General features: G+C 42.3%; 1 protein-coding gene across 5 annotated transcripts in view; it reads left to right on the plus strand.

Annotated features, from left to right (window-relative positions):
* The window catches only part of UBE3C (ubiquitin protein ligase E3C), a 131,322-nt gene that overhangs the window by 76,428 nt on the left and 33,302 nt on the right, over positions 1-21,592 (plus strand). For 4 of the 5 annotated variants that reach the window (XM_528010.9, XM_016958504.4, XM_054655421.2 and 1 more), the window contains 5 exons: positions 1,964-2,068; positions 5,787-5,874; positions 8,359-8,456; positions 10,529-10,661; positions 16,175-16,422. In XM_528010.9, coding sequence (XP_528010.4) covers positions 1,964-2,068; positions 5,787-5,874; positions 8,359-8,456; positions 10,529-10,661; positions 16,175-16,422 — 672 coding nt within the window. Of the gene's footprint in view, positions 1-1,963; positions 2,069-5,786; positions 5,875-8,358; positions 8,457-10,528; positions 10,662-16,174; positions 16,423-17,499; positions 21,236-21,592 lie in introns of those variants that run through there. The other variant, XM_054655423.2, reaches the window with a different exon arrangement.

Raw genomic sequence — 21,592 nt, forward strand, 5'->3', positions numbered from 1 at the left:
AGATGTTGTGTGTGCAGCTGAGCCCCTGAGCAACACCATGGAGTCAAGGGTCAAGGAATAGCTGACTCCAGTTTACCCTGATTACTTCACTAAACATTTCTACTCGTTGAAGAAGGACGGTATTTCCATAGCGTTGTGGTAGGTTTTAAAATGCCAGAAGAGAATCGCCACTTCTAAATTGGCATGAAATACCCACCACTTACAAAGGTGCATCTTTGATCTTGAGTGGGTTTTTACTATGCAGTTTTATCTGCATGACCAAATTGCTCGAATAACACTTTTTCTCTGTCCACGGGTAGGTCATTCAAGGGGTGTCCACATTGTAGTGGCCTGAGATATCAACCCAAGTACCCTTCCCCTTTTTCCTTGGGCACACAGAATTTCTGGTATCCCTGCATGCCTTGGATTTGCATTTCATGAAATAAGCATTTGTATTTCATTGTATGTAAATGCTAAATTATGGAATTTTAAAGGGAAATCTCAACAATTGATTGTGTGATCTTTATAAAATATAATGTATCCAGTGTAGATTAGATATATTATAAATTTACATATTATATATACTAGATACATAGTATATATTATACGATTTATAATTATAATATAAATCGTATAATATATATAATATAAATTATATAAATTAGTATATATAATAGATGTATATTAGAAATGTTATTTCTAATCTAGCCGGTGGGTATATTATAAATCAGATTGTCCTGATTTTGTTTTTTCTGTGGTGATTTCCATTGTCTTTAATTAGAGGCAGCATGCATACAGGCCTGGCCGACTTTTTCAGAAAACGCCGTCTTGAGCTCAGTAGTAGTTATATGATCCAATCCTGGTTGTAGACATTTAACATGTTGGATTTACAATTTTGGTTTATCTTTGTTTATTACAAAATGCATTTCTAGTCGGTAGAGAACTTCAGGTCTTTTTAAAGGAATGCTATTATGTCTCTTTAATCATGTATTATAAAATTTACAATTATTGATCTCAAGTCAGTCATTTAGTACCTGCTAGGTTCCAAGGTGGCTAGTTGGATTCTATTTGTGAGGAACTCACTGCACAACAACCAGAGAGGAACTGTTCTGAAAGAATATTGTAATTTTTTAAAACCATAATAAAATACTAAGCTGTGATGACATAGTGAAGTGTGTCCAGGCCAGACTGTTTGGAAAGGTTATCAAGGAGATCAGACTCGATTTTTCTGGAGTTATGATCACAGACCTGACTTCATTTGCTTACGTGAGGCAAGTGCTGCAATTGTTTTCTCTTTGGGAGATGTGACAGTGATATCTGGGGTGCTGCTTTTTTCCCCTAGTGCCGTTAGTACATTATTTCTCAGAAAACTCAGAAATGCTCTTTCAGGAAAAAGTTTTACAAAATTGCACCACTTAGAGGTATCTTTCATTAGAACTCAGATGAGCTAAGACATTTCCAAATTCGTGGGTGTTTTTTTTTTTAATATTTTAGGTTTGGGGGTACATGTGAAGTTTTGTTACATAGATAAACATGTCATCGGAGTTTGTTGTACACATCATTAGATCACTCAGGTATTAAGCTCGGTCCCCAGTAGTCATCTTTTCTGCCCTCTCCCTCCTCCCACCCTCTCCCTTCAAGAAGATCCCAGTGTCTGTTCTTTCCTTCTTTGTGTTCATGGGTTCTTACCATGTAGCTCCCACCAAATTTGTGTTTCAAAGCTTAATCACCACCTCTGTTGTAACTTAAAAAATTATCATGTACATGTGTTTGTTGTTCTGCACATATTTGTTGGCAGATAACTGCTTTGTATACATTATTGTGATGGCAAAAAGAGGCCCTTTTCTGTGGGCGGGTTTGGTGTCCGGCTCGACGTGGGTTCCTGCACCACCGCTGTGTGCTCCTCCTTGAGTGAATGTATTGCTCACTGTGCATTGTGCTGCCGAGCTCACGTGTGTGACGCGGATGTGTTCTTTCTTTTCAGGTTATCACCAATCTAGTGAAAATGTTGAAGTCCAGAGACACGAGGAGAAATTTTTGTCCTCCAAACCACTGGCTGTCAGAACAAGAAGATATTAAAGCAGATAAGGTGTTATTGAAAGATCTTTTTAATATTTATCATTAAAAAATACATTCAGCTTGTGTCTTTCTGGAGAGAAGAATTAAGCACTTTAAAATTATTTATTTTATGACTCATATGACTAAATAGTAATGATAAACCTTATTACTAACTCTTACGCCAACTTCTTAATGGAACATATAGCAGTATCATTGACTTAAAATGATATTCTGAGTTATTAATCCTCAATTTTCCTTTTTAACCTGAGATTATATTAAAACCTTAATGATTCTTTGTGAGGTTGAAAAATATTTTGCTTTTATTAGTATTAATATATGTCTAGTATTTAAAAGAGATAGATCTTATACCTAATTTTTGTGGTTTTTTTTGAAACGGAATCTTGCTATGTTTGCCCGTGGTGGTCTCAAACTCCCAGCCTGAAGTGATCTTCCTACCTTGGCCTCCCAAAGTGCTGGGATTACAGACGTGAGCCACCACACCAGTCCTTTATCCTTGATTTTCTAAAAGAACAGAGACAAATTTGAATATTACTAATACCTACATCTAAAGCAGATTCAGTAGTATGATACGTTAGTAAAAAATTTAAGTGGCCAGGCACGGTGGCTCACGCCTGTAATCCCAGCACTTGGGGAAGCCGACGGGCAGATCACTTAAAGCCAGGAGTTCGAGACCAGCCTGGCCAACATGGCGAAACCCTGTATCTCTATTGAAAATACAAAAATCAGCCGGGCGTGGTGGCAGACGCCTGTAATCCCAGCTACTCGGGAGGCTAAGGCAGGAGAATCACTTGAACCTGGGAGACAGAGGTTGCAGTGAGCTGAGACTGTGCCATTGCACTCCAGCCTGGGTGATAAGAGCGAAACTCCGTCTCAAAAAAAGAAAGAAAAATGAAAGAAAATACAAATATTAGCCGGGCATGGTAAGTGTCCCCCTGTAGTCCCAGCTACTCAGGAGGCTAAGGTATGAGAATCCCTTGTGCCCTGGAGGCGGAGGTTGCAGTGAGCCAAGATCGTGCCACTGCACTGCAGCCTGGGTGACAGAGCGAGATTCTGTCTCCAGAAAAAACAAAAAATATAAGTGATGTTAACAGAGGGACATAAGGTATTTTCAGTTCTTGAGAAAAAGTCATAACTGGATTCATTTCAGAATCTTGGGAGTAGGAGATGGAGTGGTGGAGGGTATAAAAGAAACCATGTCGGCCGGGCGCGGTGGCTCATGCCTGTAATCCCAGCACTTTGGGAGACCAAGGCAAGTGGATTGCCTGAGCTTAGGAGTTTGCGACCAGCCTGGGCAACATGGTCAAACCCAGTCTCTACTAAAATAAAAAAATTAGCCAGGCACGGTGGTGTGCGCCTATAGTCCCAGCTACTTGGGACTGAGGCTGAGGCAGGAGAATCGCTTGAACCTGGGATGCGGAGGTTGCGGTAAGCCGAGATCACGCCACTGCACTCCAGCCTGGGCGACAGAGCAAGATTCCGTCTCAAAAAATAAAAAAAAAAAAAGAAACCATGTCACAGAAATATTTGAGGAGAGAAAACAGGAGTGTTTCAGAACAATTTTATAAGCATGACTATGTCCTCTAAGATATTTGTGAGTTAAGCCTGTTGCTTCTAACTCTGCCCACTGACAAGGTAGAGCAATGGTGGCAGATCCCCCAGCAGTGAACAGTTCTGGGGCCCAGGCCGGGGTCGCTTCACAGCAAAAGAAGGAGTCCTGGCAGGGTGCTTGGTTCTAGGTCTGGGGAAGACACCCTACAAGATGGGTGTGGAGTGTTCTGTCATGCTGGAGAGCAAGGAAGCTATTGCAGGGTGGCTGGGGCTGGGAGACAGGGTTAGGAGCCTGTCTCTAGCTGGTCATGGGCAGAAACTTGAAGCATTCATGAAAGCAGCTAACTCTGAGTTCGCGAGGGTGCTAACAAAACCCTTCGTCATCATATTTGTAGGATGCAAAGGAACCATCTCATTATTTTGAATACTGTTTTGAAAAAAAGAAGTACTCAAGCATTTAACCCACCTTTCATTAATAAACTGTACCTCAGACAAAACAGATAGTGTGTGATCTTTTGCATAGAAGTATTCCAGCCAGTACTACATGAAAAGGATTTTTGCAAACTAGAATCAGCCTGTTGCAGGCTCTGGTGAAGGAGATGACCAGGGCGGCGCCGCTCCAGGTGCGGCGCATGTCTAGGGTCTGCTGGTCTGAGATGGTGTGTTGGCCTCCCAGGAGAGGAGGGTCTGGTCCCAGAATGCAAATAGCTGCACCTCTTCCTTACTCCAGAAAGTTGTGCGATGGGAAAATGTCAGCTGAACCCAGCAGTGTGCTTAGTGATTTAATTGATTTATATTTTGGCACAAGTCCCTTATCTCATCACCAGCTGGTAGTACGGTGCACACACCCACACTTGAAGTAGGTTTCACCTCTGCAGTGAAAAGCAGAGATGGGGCCTCTCAGTGATCGAGCATCCCACACCACCTAGGAAACGTTCTCGCCAGAACGTTAAATCTAAATGTGGTGGAACCTCTACATCTAACTACAAAATTACAGGAAACATAGGGTTAGAAGTACATCTTTAACAACACCATGAGGGTGCAATTAGCAAAATCTAGATTATGGGAAATTTTACAGGATGAAAGTTTCTTCATTAAAAATTGCAAGGGTGGCTGGGCACGGTGGCTCACACCTGTAATCCCAGCACTTTGGGAGACCGAAGTATGCGGATCACCTGAGGTCAGTTCGAGACCACCCTGGCCAACATGGTGAAACCCCATCTCTGCTAAAAATACAAAAGTTAGCCAGGCATAGTGGCATGTGCCTGTAATCCCAGCTACTTGGGAGGCTGAGGCAGGAGAATCCCTTGAACCTGGGAGGCAGAGGTTGCAGTGAGCCAAGATCAGGCCACTGCACTTTATCCTGGGTAACAGAGTGAATGAGACTCCATCTAAAAAAAAAAAAAAAATTGCAAGGTCCAGCCGGGTGTGGTGGCTCACGCCTGTGACCCGGGCACTTTGGGATGCTGAGGCAGGTGGCTTGCTTAAGCTCAGGAGTTCAAGACCAGTCTGGGCAAGATAGCAAAACCCCATCTCTACAAAAAGTACAAAAATTAACCAGGCGTGATGGTATACACCTGTAGTCCCAGCTACTCAGGAGGCTGAGGTGGGAGGATCGCTTGAAACCAGAAGGTGGAGGTCGCAGTGGGCTGAGGTCGCACCACTGCATTCCAGCCTGGGTGACAGAGTGAGACCCTGTATCAAAAAATAAAAAATTGTAAGGACCAAAAATAAGGGATGAGAGGAACTGACAGATGAAAAATAACTTGAGAAAATATACTGTGTCTGTTTTATTTGAATACTGCCTCAACCAAATTGAAAAAAAAACTAGAAAGTGAATCTTTGATAATAATAACTTAATTTTTAAAGTGATCTATTTTGCTTCATAAAGCAATTATATTATTTTACTATGTTTAGATATTATGCATCATCAAATAAAACAATTAGAGATTTCTTTGGGGCGTATTAGAAAACATAGTTAACTATAAAAGTATGAAAGGACAGCTAGCATGAGAGAGGACCTGAAAAGGTAAAGCAAAAGGGGACATGAAGGTATGAGGTCAGAGAGAGGGCCCAGCCCACGGTAGAGAAATGTCCAGCACCAATTCTGTTCAAGTGTGATCAGGTCAAAGTGTGTGCTAGAGCACAGGGGAGTTCTGAACCAGGATTGCCCCCGACAGGTCACTCAGCTCTACGTGCCAGCATCCAGACATGTGTGGAGGTTCCGGCGGATGGGGAGGATAGGCCCGCTGCAGTCCACCCTGGACGGTGAGTTCTCTAGGACACAGGGTTACTGAGGTATGAATTACACGCTGTCAAATTCACTCCTTTAATCTACAGATCTGTTATTTTTCATAAACTTATACAGCCATGTCACTCCCAGCAGGAGCTACCATGTAGAAAAGTTTCATCACCCACAAAATTGCCTCTAGCTCCATTGCGGCCACCTCTTCAGCAGCCACCCATTTCTGTTTTGTCCTGTCACTTTGCCTTTTGCAAAAGGCCTCCAAAAGGAACCATGCTGTGTAGTCTGCTCCTGGCTCCTTTTGGTCAGCACGCTGCATTTGAGGGTGCTGTGTGGGTTGATTGTTCCCTCTGTTGCTCAGCAGTATTCCAGTGTGGGGATGCACCACAGTTTGTGAATCCATTCATTGCTTGAAAGACATTTGGTTATTTTTTCAGTCTCTGGGAATACGAGTACAGCTGCTATAAACATCTATGTACAGGTTTTTCTGTGAACATACATTTTGTTTTGACATGGAGTAAGTTTCACTGGGAGTAAGAATCCTGAGACATTTGGCAAGTTTATGTTTAACTTGATGAGAAGCTGCAGAACTGTGTTCCAGGGTGGCTGCACGGCTTTACATTCAGACCAGCAATGAATGAGAGCCTCTGTTGTTCCCAGTCCTCACCAGCACTTACAGTTGTCATTTAAAAAAAAAATTCTATGGGCCAGGCGTGGTGGCTCACGCCTGTAATCCCCAGCACTTTAGGAGGCCGAGGTGGGCGGATCAGGAGGTCAGGAGTTCAAGACCAGCCTGACCAACATAGTGAAACCCCGTCTCTACTAAAAATACAAAAAACTAGCTGAGCGTAGTGGCGGGCACCTGTAATCTCAGCTACTTGGGAGGCTGAGGCAGGAGAATCGCTTGAACCCAGGAGGTGGAGGTTGCAGTGAGCCAAGATCACACCACTGCACTCCAGCCTGGGTGACAGTACAAGACTGTCTAAAAAAAAAAAAAAATTGGCCATTATAAAAGGTGGGAAATGGTATCTTATTGTGGTTTTAATTTGTGTCTACCAGCCGACTAATGATATTCAGCATCTTTTTCATGAATTTGTTTTTTTGTTTTGTTTTCTTGGTTGTTTTTTGTTTTTTTTTGGAGACAGGGTCTCACTGTGTGCTCAGGCTGGAGTGCAGAGGCGCAATCACGGCTCACTGCAGCCTTGACTTCTTGGGCTTCAGCGATCTTCCTGCCGTAGCTTCCAAAGTAGTTGTGACCACAGGCATGTGCCACCACACCTGGCCAATTTTTTAATTTTTTTGTAGAGATGGAATCTCCATATGTTGCCCAGGCTGGCCTTTAACTCCTGGGCTCAAGGGATCTTCCCACCTTGGCCTCCCAAAGTACTACGATTACAGGTGTGAGCCACTGCACACTGCCTGTGAACATGTTTTTTAGTTATTGAATTTTCAGAGTTATAAAGCTATTCTGGATATAGTTTATCAGATATGTGATTTGCAAATATTTTGTCCCAATCTGTGGCTTGTCTTTTTTCTTTTCTTAGCAGTGTCTTTCAAGGAGGAGAAGTTTTAAATTTTGATAGAATCCCATTTACCATTTTTTTCTTTAATGAAATTGTGCTTTTGATGTGATATCTAAGATACCTTCACCTAACACTTTACTTTTTTTTTTTTCTTTTTTCTTTTTTTTTGAGGCTGGGTCTCAGTGTGTCACCAGGCTGGAGTGCAATGGTGCAATCACAGCTCACTGCAGCCTTGAACTCCGCAGTCTCAGGCAGTTCTCCCACCTCAGCCTCCTGAGTAGCTGGGACTATAGGCGCGTGCCACCATGCCCAGCTAATTTTTTAAAAAATTTTCTTTGTAGAGGCAAGGTCTCTCTGTGATGCTCAGTTTCTCAAACTCCTGAGCTCAAGGGATGCTCTCGCCTCAGCCTGGGATTACAGGCATAAGCTGCCATCCCCAGCTCCTTGAAATGAGTTTTAAGAGGCCAAGTTATGATTTATTGTTGGAAAGGAATGGGATATGTGTTTATTCATGAAATACTGCCTGGGGCCTACTGTGTATACAGCCTTCTCCCAGGCACCATCTCATGCACACACGCCTGGTCTGGGAGGAACTTTGTTGCCATAGTAGGAGGGAAAGGGCACGAAGGTGGTCGGGGGTGGCCAGGGCACCTCCCACTGCTGGATCTGGCTGCATTCGGGCCTCACTGCCAGTGCTCGGGCTAGCTGTGCACTTGAGACGTGCTAGACAGCTGGAGTGGAAGTGTAGTTCTTGATTAGGACATCTTTAATATTCGATCAAGGTATGTATTCGGGGAGCTACTGTGCTGATCCTGCACTGTGCATGGCTCATGGGTCTGCCTGAGGCGGGGATGTGTTCATGGAACTGGATTTAGATAAATGAGTTAATCAGGATGATTTCAAGAATCTTCACCTTAAGAATTGTCAGTGGGAATGCAGGGGAAAGTACAAGTGAACTAATTAAGGTTTTAAAATGTGTTGTAGTGGGTTTGGAGTCCCCGCCGCTGTCTGTGTCTGAGGAAAGACAGCTTGCTGTCCTGACAGAGTTGCCTTTTGTGGTTCCATTTGAGGAACGAGTAAAGGTATGCAATTTGGCTTCTTTATTGGCACTACGTATCATATTAGTGTTAAGAAATTAACACACACCCACCAGAGAAATCTCTAAAGGTGCCTAGTGCCTGGCTGATTACATAACATACTTTTCTCATTAGGCTGAAATAGCTAAGAATGATTTATAAAACCCAACCAGATACCTCTTTTTACAAACTGAAAGTGTTTTCTTAGTTACAACCGATTGAAAGCCAGTAACACTATAGATTTCTTATAATGAGGGTCTGACATCATTTTTCTCTATTAAATTTTGCATTGTTTGGCCAGGTACAGTGGCTCATTCCTGTAATCCCAGCACTTTGGGAGGCCGAGGCAGGTGGATCGAGCCCATGAGTTTAAGACCAGCCTGGGAAACAGTGAAACCCTGTCTCTACAAAGAATACAAAAGTTAGTTGGGCGTGGTGGCGTGTACCTGTAGTCCCAGCTACTTGGGATGCTGAGGTAGGAGGATCATTTGAGCCTAGGAGGCAGAGGTTGCGGTGAGCCAAGATCGTGCCACTACACTCCAGCCTGGGCAACAAAGCCAGAACCTATCTCAAAGGGGGGAAGAAATTTTGCATTGTTTTTGAAAAAGCAAATTTTTTGTGAAGATATGCTTCTGTACATTCATGTTTATTTATCAGAAACGCTGTCTTTATTTTTCTGAGACAGGATCTCACTCTGTCACCTGGGCTAGAAAGCAGTGCTGTGATCATAGCTCACTGCAGCCTCAAACTCCTGGGCGCAAGCCACCATCTCACCTTGACCTGCTAAAGTGCTGGGATTACAGGCATCAGCCACTACACCTGGCCTGGAAACACTACTTTTTTTTTTTATTTTTTTATTTTTTTGAGATGGAGTCTCCTCTGTCGCCCAGACTGGAGTGCAGTGGCGCGATCTTGGCTCACTGCAACCTCCGCCTCCCGGATTCAAGCGATTCTCCTGCTTCAGCCTCCCAAGTAGCTAGGACTACAGGCACGTGCCACCATGCCTGGCTAATTTTTTGTATTTTCAGTAGAGACGGGGTTTCACCGTGTTAGCCAGGATGGTCTCGATCTCCCGACCTCGTGATCTGCCTGCCCCAGCCTCCCAAAGTGCTGAGATTACAGGCGTGAGCCACTGCACCCGGCCACTTTACTTTTTGTAAAAAAAGAAATGGACAAATATCTTAATTCCTTGTCTGGTGTCTTTGATGTACAAACCTTTGTTTATATATGTTTCCAAATTTTAAAATGTTTTGTTTTTATTTGTCAACTATTTTTACCAAATTTCTAAAGATTACTTGGTTCCGTTCTTCAGTAATGGCTTCAAGAGTGTATTTTTTAGGCCTATACACTCTGTTTATATGGTGAACAAAAGAGTTTCTTTTGAAGCTGTTCATGTCCCTTCACTAAACCCTCCCTGCACGTGCGTATACACACACACACACACACTCTCTCTCTCTCTCTCTCTCTCTCTCCCACTCACTCACTCACTCACATAATTCCTGAGCTCCCTCTACTGGATTTTTAACATCAAAAAATTATTTGAATTTTGTCAGAGATATTTCTACTAGTGTTAGTATACAGCTTTTTACAAAGCTGTTCTTTCCTCACTACCTAAGTTTTTATAAAGGATTTATAAATGAAAATATTCTATAGCAAGGGGTTTAAATTTAAATTTAAATTTATTTTATTTTTGAGACAGAGTTTCACTCTGTCACCCAGGCCTGAGTGCAGTGGCGCAGTCTTGGCTCACTGCAACCTCTGCCTCCCGGGTTCACGAGGTTCTCGTGCCTCAGCCTTCCAAGTAGCTGGGATTACAGGCATGAGCCAGTGTGCCTGGCCGGATTTTTTAAATTTATTTTAAACTGGGCAAAGGAGCAGCTTTAGAAATATTTAAATATTATATACATTATATATTATCTATACATTTGTTGATAAAAATCAAGATTTGATACCTTGACTATTAGCATTTATTTCAGAATTCATGAAGATACAAAAGATAAGATTTAGCAGTTTATTCTTTGGTAGCTTGTAAGAGGTCTTTTGTTTCTAATAACCTTACAGCTTTCCTTGTTTGTTAGATCTTTCAGAGGTTGATTTATGCAGATAAGCAAGAAGTTCAAGGAGATGGTCCATTTCTGGATGGAATTAATGTCACAATAAGAAGAAATTACATTTATGAAGATGCTTATGACAAACTTTCTCCAGAAAATGGTATATATAATTCTTTCTGTGTATTATTTGGCAGGTGGAGGCTAGGGAATTGTTTTAGAAAACGGTGGTTCTTTAAAAATTAGTGTCCATCATCTTGTTCCATAATGACTTAAAAACTGAAATGTGAGGCTGGGCATGGCGGCTCACACCTATAATCCCAGCACTTTGGGAGGCTGAGGTGAGAGGATTGCTTGTGCTCAGGAGTTAGAGACCAGCCTGGGCAACATACTGAGACCCTGCCTCAACAACAAAAAAAGTGAGCTTATCTGGATGTGTTAGTGTGCCCCTGTTGTCCCTGCTCTGCAAAAGGCTGAGGCGGGAGGATGGCTTGAGCCTGGGAGGTCAAGGCTGCAGTCGAACTCTGATTGTGCTACTGCTCCGGCCTTGGCAATAGAGCCAGACCCAGTCTCCAAAAAAAAGTGTAGCAAGTCAGATTTGGGAGACATGTTATCAAGTAATGTTTCTAAAATTGACAGTTACTACAACAGAAGCCTTTAAAAAATATTATTTTTAAAGGGCAAGAAAGTAACCAGTTCCCCACCTCCTGTTGTCTGCCCCTAAAATTTAGTTTGCAAGCTGTTGTTCTAAAAATCTCGATGGTAGCCATTTACATTCTGCATTTTTGTATAAATATTTATATGAAATCACAAATTGTAAGCCAAATTAAACATACTAAAATAAGTGCCATTGCAATCCAAGTTTCTTATGAAAAGATAAGTGTGCTCCAATGACACTGCCGTTAGTAAAGGAGAATTATACTGTGATAGCATTTGGAGCTCACTGGCACGTTTCGTCGTATGTTCATATTTGATACTCAGTCTTCAAAGTTCGTGTGCTATTAACCTCTAATATATTAGCAGTTTCAACTTCCAAATATTGTGCTTATGGTAATACATTAATTCCATGTTGGTCAATGCCGAGGGGATTAAAATGAAAGTTTAGGCTGGATCTAAAATTAAAAATGAAATCATCTTACCCAGCTTTTGGAAGGTGATGAGTTGTCCGATGTGAAATGACAATTGCCTTTTCCTCTAGGGAGCAACTTAATTTTCTTCTAAGGAAATGAAACCTGATTTCTAACAATTTTTATTGCTTACATAAAGAACTAATTTTGTCATAATGTTGGAACAGTGGAGGAAAGCTGACATCAGTTGTTTTCCTTACTCTCTTTCAAGCTTTTTTTTTTTTTTTTTACACAATTTACTGTTGCCATTGAATCCTTGCCATGGCCCTCTGATGCCGAGTGTCATCAGCTGAGACCGAGTAAACTTAGGTCTGCATGCAGGCTGTGGCCTCTCCACAGGGCCAGGTTTGTCTTGCCTAGCAGATTGTGTTTTCAGAGTATTTGGTGTGAATGAGATGAGACTAGGTACTTTGACTCCTAATCTAACTAATCGTCTAATTGAGAGATGTTTTGGGGTCCCACAGTACCTTATAAATCAATTCTAATAGTTCTTACGTTGTATTTTTATTAGCAGATTTCACGTTCATCTCTCCCACTTGACCCTGGAGGTCTTTACAGCTTGGGATGGAATTGTTTATTTGGTGTACACAGCTGATGCTCAGTAGATGCTTGTTCAATTTGTGATTGAATCCCAGGGGAAAAAAATAGATGTGACAAAATAATGAGTTTGCCAATGATCGTGTAGTGTTTAGAGAAGAGTGAGATGTTTAATGTTGAAGGGCCTTCCAAGAGGCAGTTCTGGAGCAGCACCTGTAGGGGAGGAGCTGAGTTTGTGGGTGAGGGGAGCCCGAGGGCACGGTTGCTGTGGTCAGGGGTACTTGCAAGTGGGGGGCTGTAAGCTCTTCATCCAGAGTAGAATGTGTTTCTTACTTACCAGCAATTTAAAATTAACTTTAAAACTACTCCCTGGGCGGGGCGCAGTGGCTCACGCCTGTAATCCCAGCACTTTGGGAGGCCGAGGCAGGCAGATCACAAGGTCAGGAGATCGAGACCAGCCTGGCCAGCATGGTGCAACCCTGTCTCTACTAAAAATACAAAAAAATAGCTGGGCGTGGTGGTAGGCACCTGTAGTCCCACCTACTCAGGAGGCTGAGGCAGGAGAATGGCATGAACCCGGGAGGCGGAGGTTGCAGTGAGCCAAGATCGCGCCACTGCACTCCAGCATGGCAACAGAGTGAGACTTCGTCTCAGAAAGAAAAAAGAAAAAACTACTCCCTGTAGATGATTTTTTGATGTTACTGTCCAATTATAACAAGCCTCAAATTTCCTAATGAATCCTTAAGCTTTAAAAATTGTTTAAAAACTGATCACACCCACCTCCCTAGGGGCATGCTAATAATTGCATTGAAGTTAAAAGATTTGGAAGAATCTTCTCATATTGTTTATACTGTAATGCTTAAATGTTCTCAACTCAAATACTATAAGAATGATTAAGCCATGTGTTAAAATGTGGTGTTTTGCTAGGCAAATTAGTAAAGTCAGATATCATCTCAGAATAATTAATTTACTTGTGAGAGAATGGTTTGAGGTGCATTTTTGACTAAAAATTTACATATAATCAACTAATGTGATTATTCCACGTGTCATCTAGTCATTGAAGTGAATCCATGCTTTACGATGCTCGTTGTCTTATCTCCGAACGATTCTCTGAAGTGGGCATGTTAGCCCCTGTTACCCATAAGTTGACTGAGTGGAATGCAGAGATTGATGGCTGTTCCTGCAGTTGGTGTTCAGAGAGCAAAGATGGGCTGGGGTCTCACAGGGATGCCCACGCACTCCCATCCTGCACTGCACTACCTTGTTGCAGTGTGGAATATTGGGAGAAACCGTCACATTCCCTCATGGGATTGCTGTAAGAATTGTAAAGTGGGTAACACAGTTCCCTCGGGGCCTGGAGCTCACTCTGTCATTGACTCTTGGGTGAGAGTGAGGCACAGCTGGCTCTGCACTCTGCTGTCATCAGTTCTGGAGAGCCTCACTTGTCTGCTTTTGTTGGTTGGTTACTTTTATTTTATTTCATTTAATGGGCAGAATTACCATTTCTTCCTGAAGCAGAGGAAATTTATTCCAGAAGCAGGAAAGCAAGCTGGAGCCAAATGGCTTAGATGTGTTTACCTGATTCCCAGGGGTGACACGGACACTGACCCAGAGGTGGTGGGCACGGCAGGGCAGCACTGCATCCCTGCTGCTGTGCAGAGTGGCCCCATCTTGTCCATTCAGTCAGCGACCACTGCTCAGTGAATGGGAACTTGGTATTTCTGTGTGGTGGCTGTAAGCCTCAGTCAGTCCAGTAAATTGTATTTGCCCTATTTGACACATATCATAGACTATTTACACTCCAGGTACGGTAACTTCAAAATTACTGACACGTGTACATAGCAATCTAGGGATAGACAGGGTTTTGAGGAGATTGCATGGAGGCTCTATCAAACATTCTGCTAAACCCCTTTTCCAGAATGCTTCTAGAGGTTACGTGTCCCTTGAGATGCTCCAGGGCAGATATGTTTGGGTGACTATGCACCAAAGCCAACAGAGGGCAGCAGCGCATGGGGCCTGTGAAAGTGTCGAATGTACACTACGTGCGGTTGCTTTCCCCTGACTTCATGCAGCAGCCTGTCCCCAACTCTCGTCCCCTCTCCTTCCCCCTATCTTTTCTGCAAAGCACCTGTAGAACATTCTTAGGGAAAGATAAAGGACATTTCACTTACTTCCCCAAAGCTGTTCTCTGATTCAGCCTGTTTATCAGAGCACATCTTAACTTGGTCCACCTTTTTTTTTTTGGTTTTGGGTTTTTGTTTGTTTGTTCTTTGAAATGGAACTTCTCTCTTGTTGCCCAGGCTGGAGTGCAATGGCGCGATCTTGACTCACTGCAACCTCCACCTCCTGGGTTCAAGCAATTCTCCTGCCTCAGCCTCCTGAGTAGCTGGGATTACAGGCATGCACCACCACGCCCGGCTAATTTTTTTTTGTATTTAGTAGAGACGGGGTTTCACCATGTTAGTCAGGCTGGTCTCAAACTCCTGACCTCAGGTGACCCACCTGCCTTGGCCTCCCAAAGTGCTGGGATTACAGGCATGTGCCACTGCACCCGGCCTGTTTTTGGGGTTTTTAATTTTTTATTTTAGAGATGAGGGTCTCACTTTCACCCAGGCTGGAGTGCAGTGGCGCAATCATAGCTCACTGCAGCCTCAAACTCCTGGGCTCAAGTGATCCTCTTGAGTAGCTGGAATTACAGGCACATACCACCATGCCCAGCTTTTCTTATATTTTGTAGAGACAGGGTCTTGCTAGTGTTGCCCAGGCTGGTCTTGGACTCCTGGCCTCAGACAGTCCTTCTGCCTTGGCTTCCCAAAGTGCTGGGATTACAGAAGTGAGCCTCTGTGCAATGTTTTAATTAATTTTTTTTTTTTTGAGACTGTCATGCAGGTTGGGATGCAGTGGCACGATCTTGGCTTACTGCAACCTCTGTCTCCCAGATTCAAGTGATTCTCCGGCCTCAGCCACCCAAGTAGCTGGGATTACAGACATGTGCCACCTTGCCTGGCTAGTTTTTATATTTTTAGTAGGGATGGGGTTTCACCATGTTGGCCAGGCTGGTCTCGAACTCCTGACCTCAAGGTGATCCGCCCACCTCAGCGTCCCAAAGTGCTGGGATTACAGACATGAGCCACTGCACCTGGCCTTAATTTTCTCTTCGTAGCAAATGATATAACCAGTAATTTTCCCCCCTTTTCAGCCAAATACAGCTTTTAAAAGATCATGTAGATCAGGGTTGTCCAATCCTTTGGCTTCCCTGAACCACATTGGAAGAGGAATAATTGTCTTGGGCCACAGACAAAATACACTAACAGTAGCTGATAAGCTTTTGAAAAAAAAAAAAAAAATCACAGGCCGGGCACGGTGGCTCACGCCTGTAATCCCAGCACTTTGGGAAGCCAAGGTGGGCAGATCACGAGGTCAGGAGTTCGAGACCAGCCTGGCCAATATGGTGAAACCCCATCTCTACTAAAAATAGAAAAATTAGCCAGGTGTGGTGGCACACGCCTGTAGTCTCAGCTACTTGGGAGGCTGAGGCAGAAGAATCACTTGAACCCGGGAGGCGGAGGTTGCAGTGAGCTGAGATGGCACCACTGCACTCCAGCCTGGATGACAGAGGCAGACCCCGTCTCAAAAAAAAAAAAAAAATTCCTAATGTTTTAAGAATTTAGGTATTTGTATTGGGCCGCATTCAAAGCCATCCCGAGCCACATCGGCCTGTGGGCTGCAGGTTGAGGACAAGCTTGCTGTAGATTCTGGAGGACCAATTCCCTGAGAGTTTGTGGAGGCGGAGGTTGCAGTGAGCCGAGATCGTGCCACTGCACTCCAGCCTGGGTGACGGAGCAAGACTCTGTCTCAAAAAATAATGATAATATCATTGCTGTTTTGAGTCCTATGTTAAAATGTCCCTAAGATCCTCACACCCCTTCCCTAAGCCTTCCTGTAAGGCTAGTTGATGTTATTGCTTGCTTATAACATCTTTCCTCCTCACCCTCCCATTTTTTTTGAACAGAGCCTGATTTGAAAAAGCGGATCCGTGTGCACTTGCTCAATGCCCATGGCCTGGATGAAGCTGGCATTGATGGTGGTGGTATTTTCAGAGAGTTTTTAAATGAACTACTGAAGTCAGGATTTAACCCCAACCAGGGGTTCTTTAAGACTACTAATGAAGGGCTTCTGTACCCCAACCCGGCTGCTCAGATGCTTGTGGGAGATTCTTTTGCCAGACATTACTACTTCCTAGGCAGAATGCTTGGAAAGGTAAAGTAACCTTCATATAAAAATAGACCTCGGACCAAAAGATGTTGACATTTTATGTTTATGTGTGGTTGTTATCCAGGTTTACCATAAAATACTGTTTGTTTTAAATTTGGATGCTAAATGTTGCAAAAGCACTGCACGAAACAAATTTGTATGGTTGTAAGTAGGTGCTATGGTTTGAATGTCCCCTCCAAACTGATGTTGAAACTTGATCCCCAGTGTGCCAGTACTGAGAGGTGGAATCTTTAAGAGGTGATTAGATCATGTGAGCTCGGCCGTCATGAATGGATGAGTGGTTTATTGTGGGAAGGGCCCTGGTGACTTTTTACAGGAGGGAGCCCCTAGCCTTGTGATGCCCTGTGCCGCCTCCGGACTCTGCAGAGTCCCCACCAATGAGAAAACCTCACCAGGGGCTGCCTCTGGACCATGGGCTCCTGGCCTTCCAGCTATAAGAAATGGATTTCAGTTTTTATTAATTACTCAGTTTCAGGTCTTCTGTTATAAGCAGTCAAAACGGACTAAGACAGTAAGTTACTGCCTAGTGACTATTAGTTTAATAGGACTGCCGCAACAAATTACCACACTCTTTGGGGGGGAGGGAGGCTTAGAAAAACTGAAATTTATTATTTGACAGTTCTGGAGGCTGGAAGTCCAAACTCAGGGTGTCAGCAGCAGCATAGATTCCTTTTTAGAGGCTCTTGAAGAATCCATTCTTCTGGTTTTGCCAGTAGCCCTTGACCTTTTTTGGCTTGTAGATTCATCATTTTGATCTCTGCCTCTGTGGACTTCTCCCTGAGTGTCTCTGTCCAACATTGCCTTATTTTTTTTTTAATAAGGACACCTGTCATTGTATTGGGGCCTGCCCTGATCCAGTGTAACTTCATCTTAATTTGGTTATCTGCAAATACCTCATTTCCAAAGAAGGTTATATTCACAGATTAGGATTTGAATTTGTCTTTTGGGGGGACACAGCTCTACCTGTTAGGGTGACATTTATAAAGTTGAGTATTCAGGAATTGTTATTAGTTTGTTTGTTTGTTTGTTTGAGACGGAGTCTCTCCTTGCTCTGTTGCCCAGGCTGGAGTGCTGTGGCGCCATCTCTGCTCACTGCAAACTCCACCTCTCAGGTTCAAGGGATTGTCCTGCATCAGCCTCCTGAACAACAGGTGTGCACCACCACGCCCAGCTAATTTTTCTATTTTTAGAAGAGATGGGGTTTTCCACCATGTTGTCCAGAATGGTCTTTAACTCCTGACCTCAAGTGGTCCACCTGCCTTGTCCTACCAAAGTGCTGGGATTACAAGCGTGAGCCACTGCACCTGGCCTGTTATTTGCATTCTTAAATAAATTAGAAATTAATGTTGCTATTGTGATTAATTTCTGTAAGAATCAGAGCTATAATCATTTTCAACTTTGTAATAAAATTTCTTTGTCTCATTGGTGGTTCTGTTCTCCGAGAAGCATAGTGCATGGAGTCGCCTGTTTTGAGAAGCAGCTTAATTGAAAAATCAGTGCCTGCAAAACAGGTGGTGCTTTTATGACTTCTTTTACATAACAGTTTTATTAAAATATAACTCACATTATGGAAAATTGAACCTTTTAAAGTGTACAGTTCAGTGGTTTTTAATATATTCACTGTGTTATGTGACCATCACCAATATCAAACTTGGAAGCAATGTCATCATCCCAAAAAGGAAACGCTAGGTAGTCACTCCCTATCCTGCCCTTCCTCCCCTAGCCCTGGCCAACCACTAGTCTACTTTCAGTCTGTATGGATTTTTTTTTTTTCTAGACATTTCATATAAGTGGAATCATTTGTTATATCAACTATAAATTTGTGACCTTTTGTGATTGGCTTCTTTGATTTAGCATGTTTTCAGGTTTTATTCATGTCCTAGTATGTCAGAGCTTCACTCATTTTAAGGGCCAAATCTTATTTCATTGTATGGATATACCACACTTTGGGGTTTGTTTTGTTCATTTTGAAACAGGTCTTTCTCTGCCACCTAGGCTGGAGTGCACTGCTACAAACACGGCTCAGTCCTGCGCTTAAGCAGGCCTCCTGCTTTCAGCCTCCCGAGTAGCTGGGACCACCGTTGCTTGCTACCACACCTGCCTAATTATTTCATTTTATCGTAGAGGCAGGGTCTTGCCATGTTGCCCAGGCTGGTCTTGAACTCCTGGCGTCAAGCAATCCTCCTGCCTCAACCTCTCAAAAGGCTAGAATTACAGGTGTGAGCCACCACACCCAGTCACCGCATTTTGTTTACTTACTCATCCCAGGCTGGAGTGCAGTGGTGCATTTGCATTGGGAATTTGCATTGTTTCCACCTTTTAGCTATTGTGAATAATGTTACTGCAAACATTTGTATACAAGCTGTTATTTGGACATAGGTTTTTTGTTTTTCTTGGGCATATACCTAGACATGGAAGTGTTAGGTCATACAGTACTCCACGTCAAAGTGTCTGCAACCTTTTACAATCCCGCCAACAATTTGTGAAGGTTTCAGTGACTCCACATCGTTGTCAGCACTTACTTAGTGTTGTCTTTTTCATTACAGCCGTTCTAGTGGGTGGGAATTGGTATCTCATTGTGGTTTTAATTTCCCTGGTGACTAATAATGTTGACCATCTTTTCATGTGCTTCATGACTTCTGTTGAGAAATGTCTATTCAAGTCCATTGCGTATTTTTTTATTGGATTGTCTTTTATTATTAAGTCCCTGCAATGCAATGAATTATGAAATTTATATTCTCTGAGGAAGCTGAAACATTGTCAGATAAATGATTTGCAAGTATTTTCTTCCTTCTCTGGATTGTCTCTTCACTTTCATGATGATTTCCTTTGAAGAACGAACATTTTTAATTTTGAAGTCTAACGTGTTTTTTTCTTTTATTGCTTGTTTTTGATGTCTTATCCATTCCCTGACCTAAAATCACAAAGATTTACACCTGTATGTTCTTCTGACAGTGTTGTAGTTTTAGCTCTTACATTTTGGTCTTTGATCCTTTTTGAGTTAATTTTTGTAGATTGTATGAGTTAGGCATCCTCATGTTCTTGGCACCCTTGTTGAAAATTAGTTGACCGTACACGTAACACTCTGGGTCTGCCCTTATGCAATATGGTCTTGATTACTGTAGCTTTGCAGTATGGGGTGTGTGTGTATTTATTAATAGCAGATGGGAGTAGAACCGCAGCCTTGTTAAGTAGGGATAATGGGAAGGAATCAGTCTATCCTGGATATAGAATAATTCCCCTTTATTTGTGTCTCTTTGAAATGCATTGTTGTAGCCCCAGTTATTTCTTTGTTCAGACTCCCAGTGATTTTAAGTGCTCTTCAGGTTTGAGAAAGGGCTCCAACATGACTTCACTACCGTAACGGTATGTGTTATATCATCATCTTCAGGCTCACCATATTTCAGGTGGCAGATTTCAGGTGTTGATTTGATGTTGATTTGTGAGTTGGCTTTGGTGGCAGTTTTCAGATAGCATCTCTCTCTTTGTTGATGGTCACACAGCCTACTTCTCAGTTTCAGCTTCCCCTGGAGGATGTACATTTCATAATTCATTGTATGAAAATCTTTACAATGGGCCAGGCATGGTGGATCACACCTGTAATCCCAGCACTTTGGGAGGCCTAGGCAGGCGGATCACCTGAGGTCGGGAGCTCGAGACCAGCCTGACCAACATGGAGAAACCCCGTCTCTACTAAAAATACAAAATTAGCTGGGCATGGTGGCGCATGCCTTTAATCCCAGCTACTCCAGAGGCTGAGGCAGGATAATTGCTTGAACCTGGAGGCGGAGGTTGTGGTGAGCCAAGGCCTTACCATTGCACTCCAGCCTGGCAACAAGAGCAAAACTCTGTCTCAAATTAAAGAAAAGAAAAGAAAATCTTTACAATGAAATCCCTTAGTTCTTTCTGTTAAAGTGAGCCCAAGAACCTTCTAACTTAATATATATGTGAAAATAAAGGTGAGTGTTTTGCTAGACTAACCTGAAATACTCTAAACTTGGTGGTTTTTACACAGTACAGTCACAGAAGATAGAGCAATAATTTTACCTGCATGAATTAAATCTTAAGATTATATATTACTTTTTCTTCCTGAATGTATAAATCATCCAGTCTTGATTAATGTAGAAGCTAATAGTTATGTAAGTCTGGTGAGGATAAACTCATTTCTTCTCTGTTTATTGACATATTGCTTATAATTGAAATTATTCTGAAGATGATGTCATTGTACAGTTCTGTACTTTGGAATATGTATATATTTACAGAAGATCCAGGGAAGAGAATTTGTGATTTTAAACCTTTCTCCCACAAATGAAGTTTATGTAAGTTTTATCTTATTAAGGCTGTTTAAAATAATAAAGTTTAGACCAATAACAAAACTAGAGTAATTTGAGGATGGTAGTTAACTTAGTTTCACATATTTAAGACTTCCCTTACATTACTCTCTGTGTGGAAATTCCTAAGGGGTTACTAACTTCCAAAACATATCTGATGACCATCTGATTACAGAGTTAAACTTTGTGCTAATGTGCTAAACATTGCTCAGATCTAAGTAAGTGTCATAGTACAGCAGCAGCTGATAGTGTGGCACCTGAACATTACATCTTCAAGAGAAGAAAACTGTATATTGATTGATTGTGATATTTATTGGGTCATAATGTATTTAAATTTTCTTTAATGCATATGTTAGTGATTGTTTACTGTGATAAAGTGCAAAGAGGTCTTCAAGAGTGATCCTGCAGAGGAAGAATTACCTCATGTCACTGGTCACTTCTCAATTAAAAGTTCCATTAGCAAATGATTCTTGCTTCTGGTGTGGGTCATGATTGCATTTTATCGCCTGTAAATCAGGCTGCAGACAGGGAATAAATAAACAGCCCAAGGATGTGGTAATGTCATCTTGAACTTTTTTTTACAGATAGAAGCACCTAGGTCCATTTAAGCCAATTAAGTTCAGAATATTTATTGAGGTTAATCCTTTATCATATTTGAATTCTATTTGAAAATGGCTTTTTTTCTTGCTTTAGGATATTGATTTAATTGGGATGGCATGCCTATAAATCAGATTATTTGATATGATCTTGGTTATATATTTGAAAATTTCAATTAGATTGTATAACTTTGGCGTGGTTTATAATTTTTTATCGTGGTAGATTCA

This window comes from Pan troglodytes, chromosome 6 (genome assembly GCF_028858775.2).
Source record: "Pan troglodytes isolate AG18354 chromosome 6, NHGRI_mPanTro3-v2.0_pri, whole genome shotgun sequence".
Lineage (NCBI taxonomy): Eukaryota > Metazoa > Chordata > Mammalia > Primates > Hominidae > Pan > Pan troglodytes.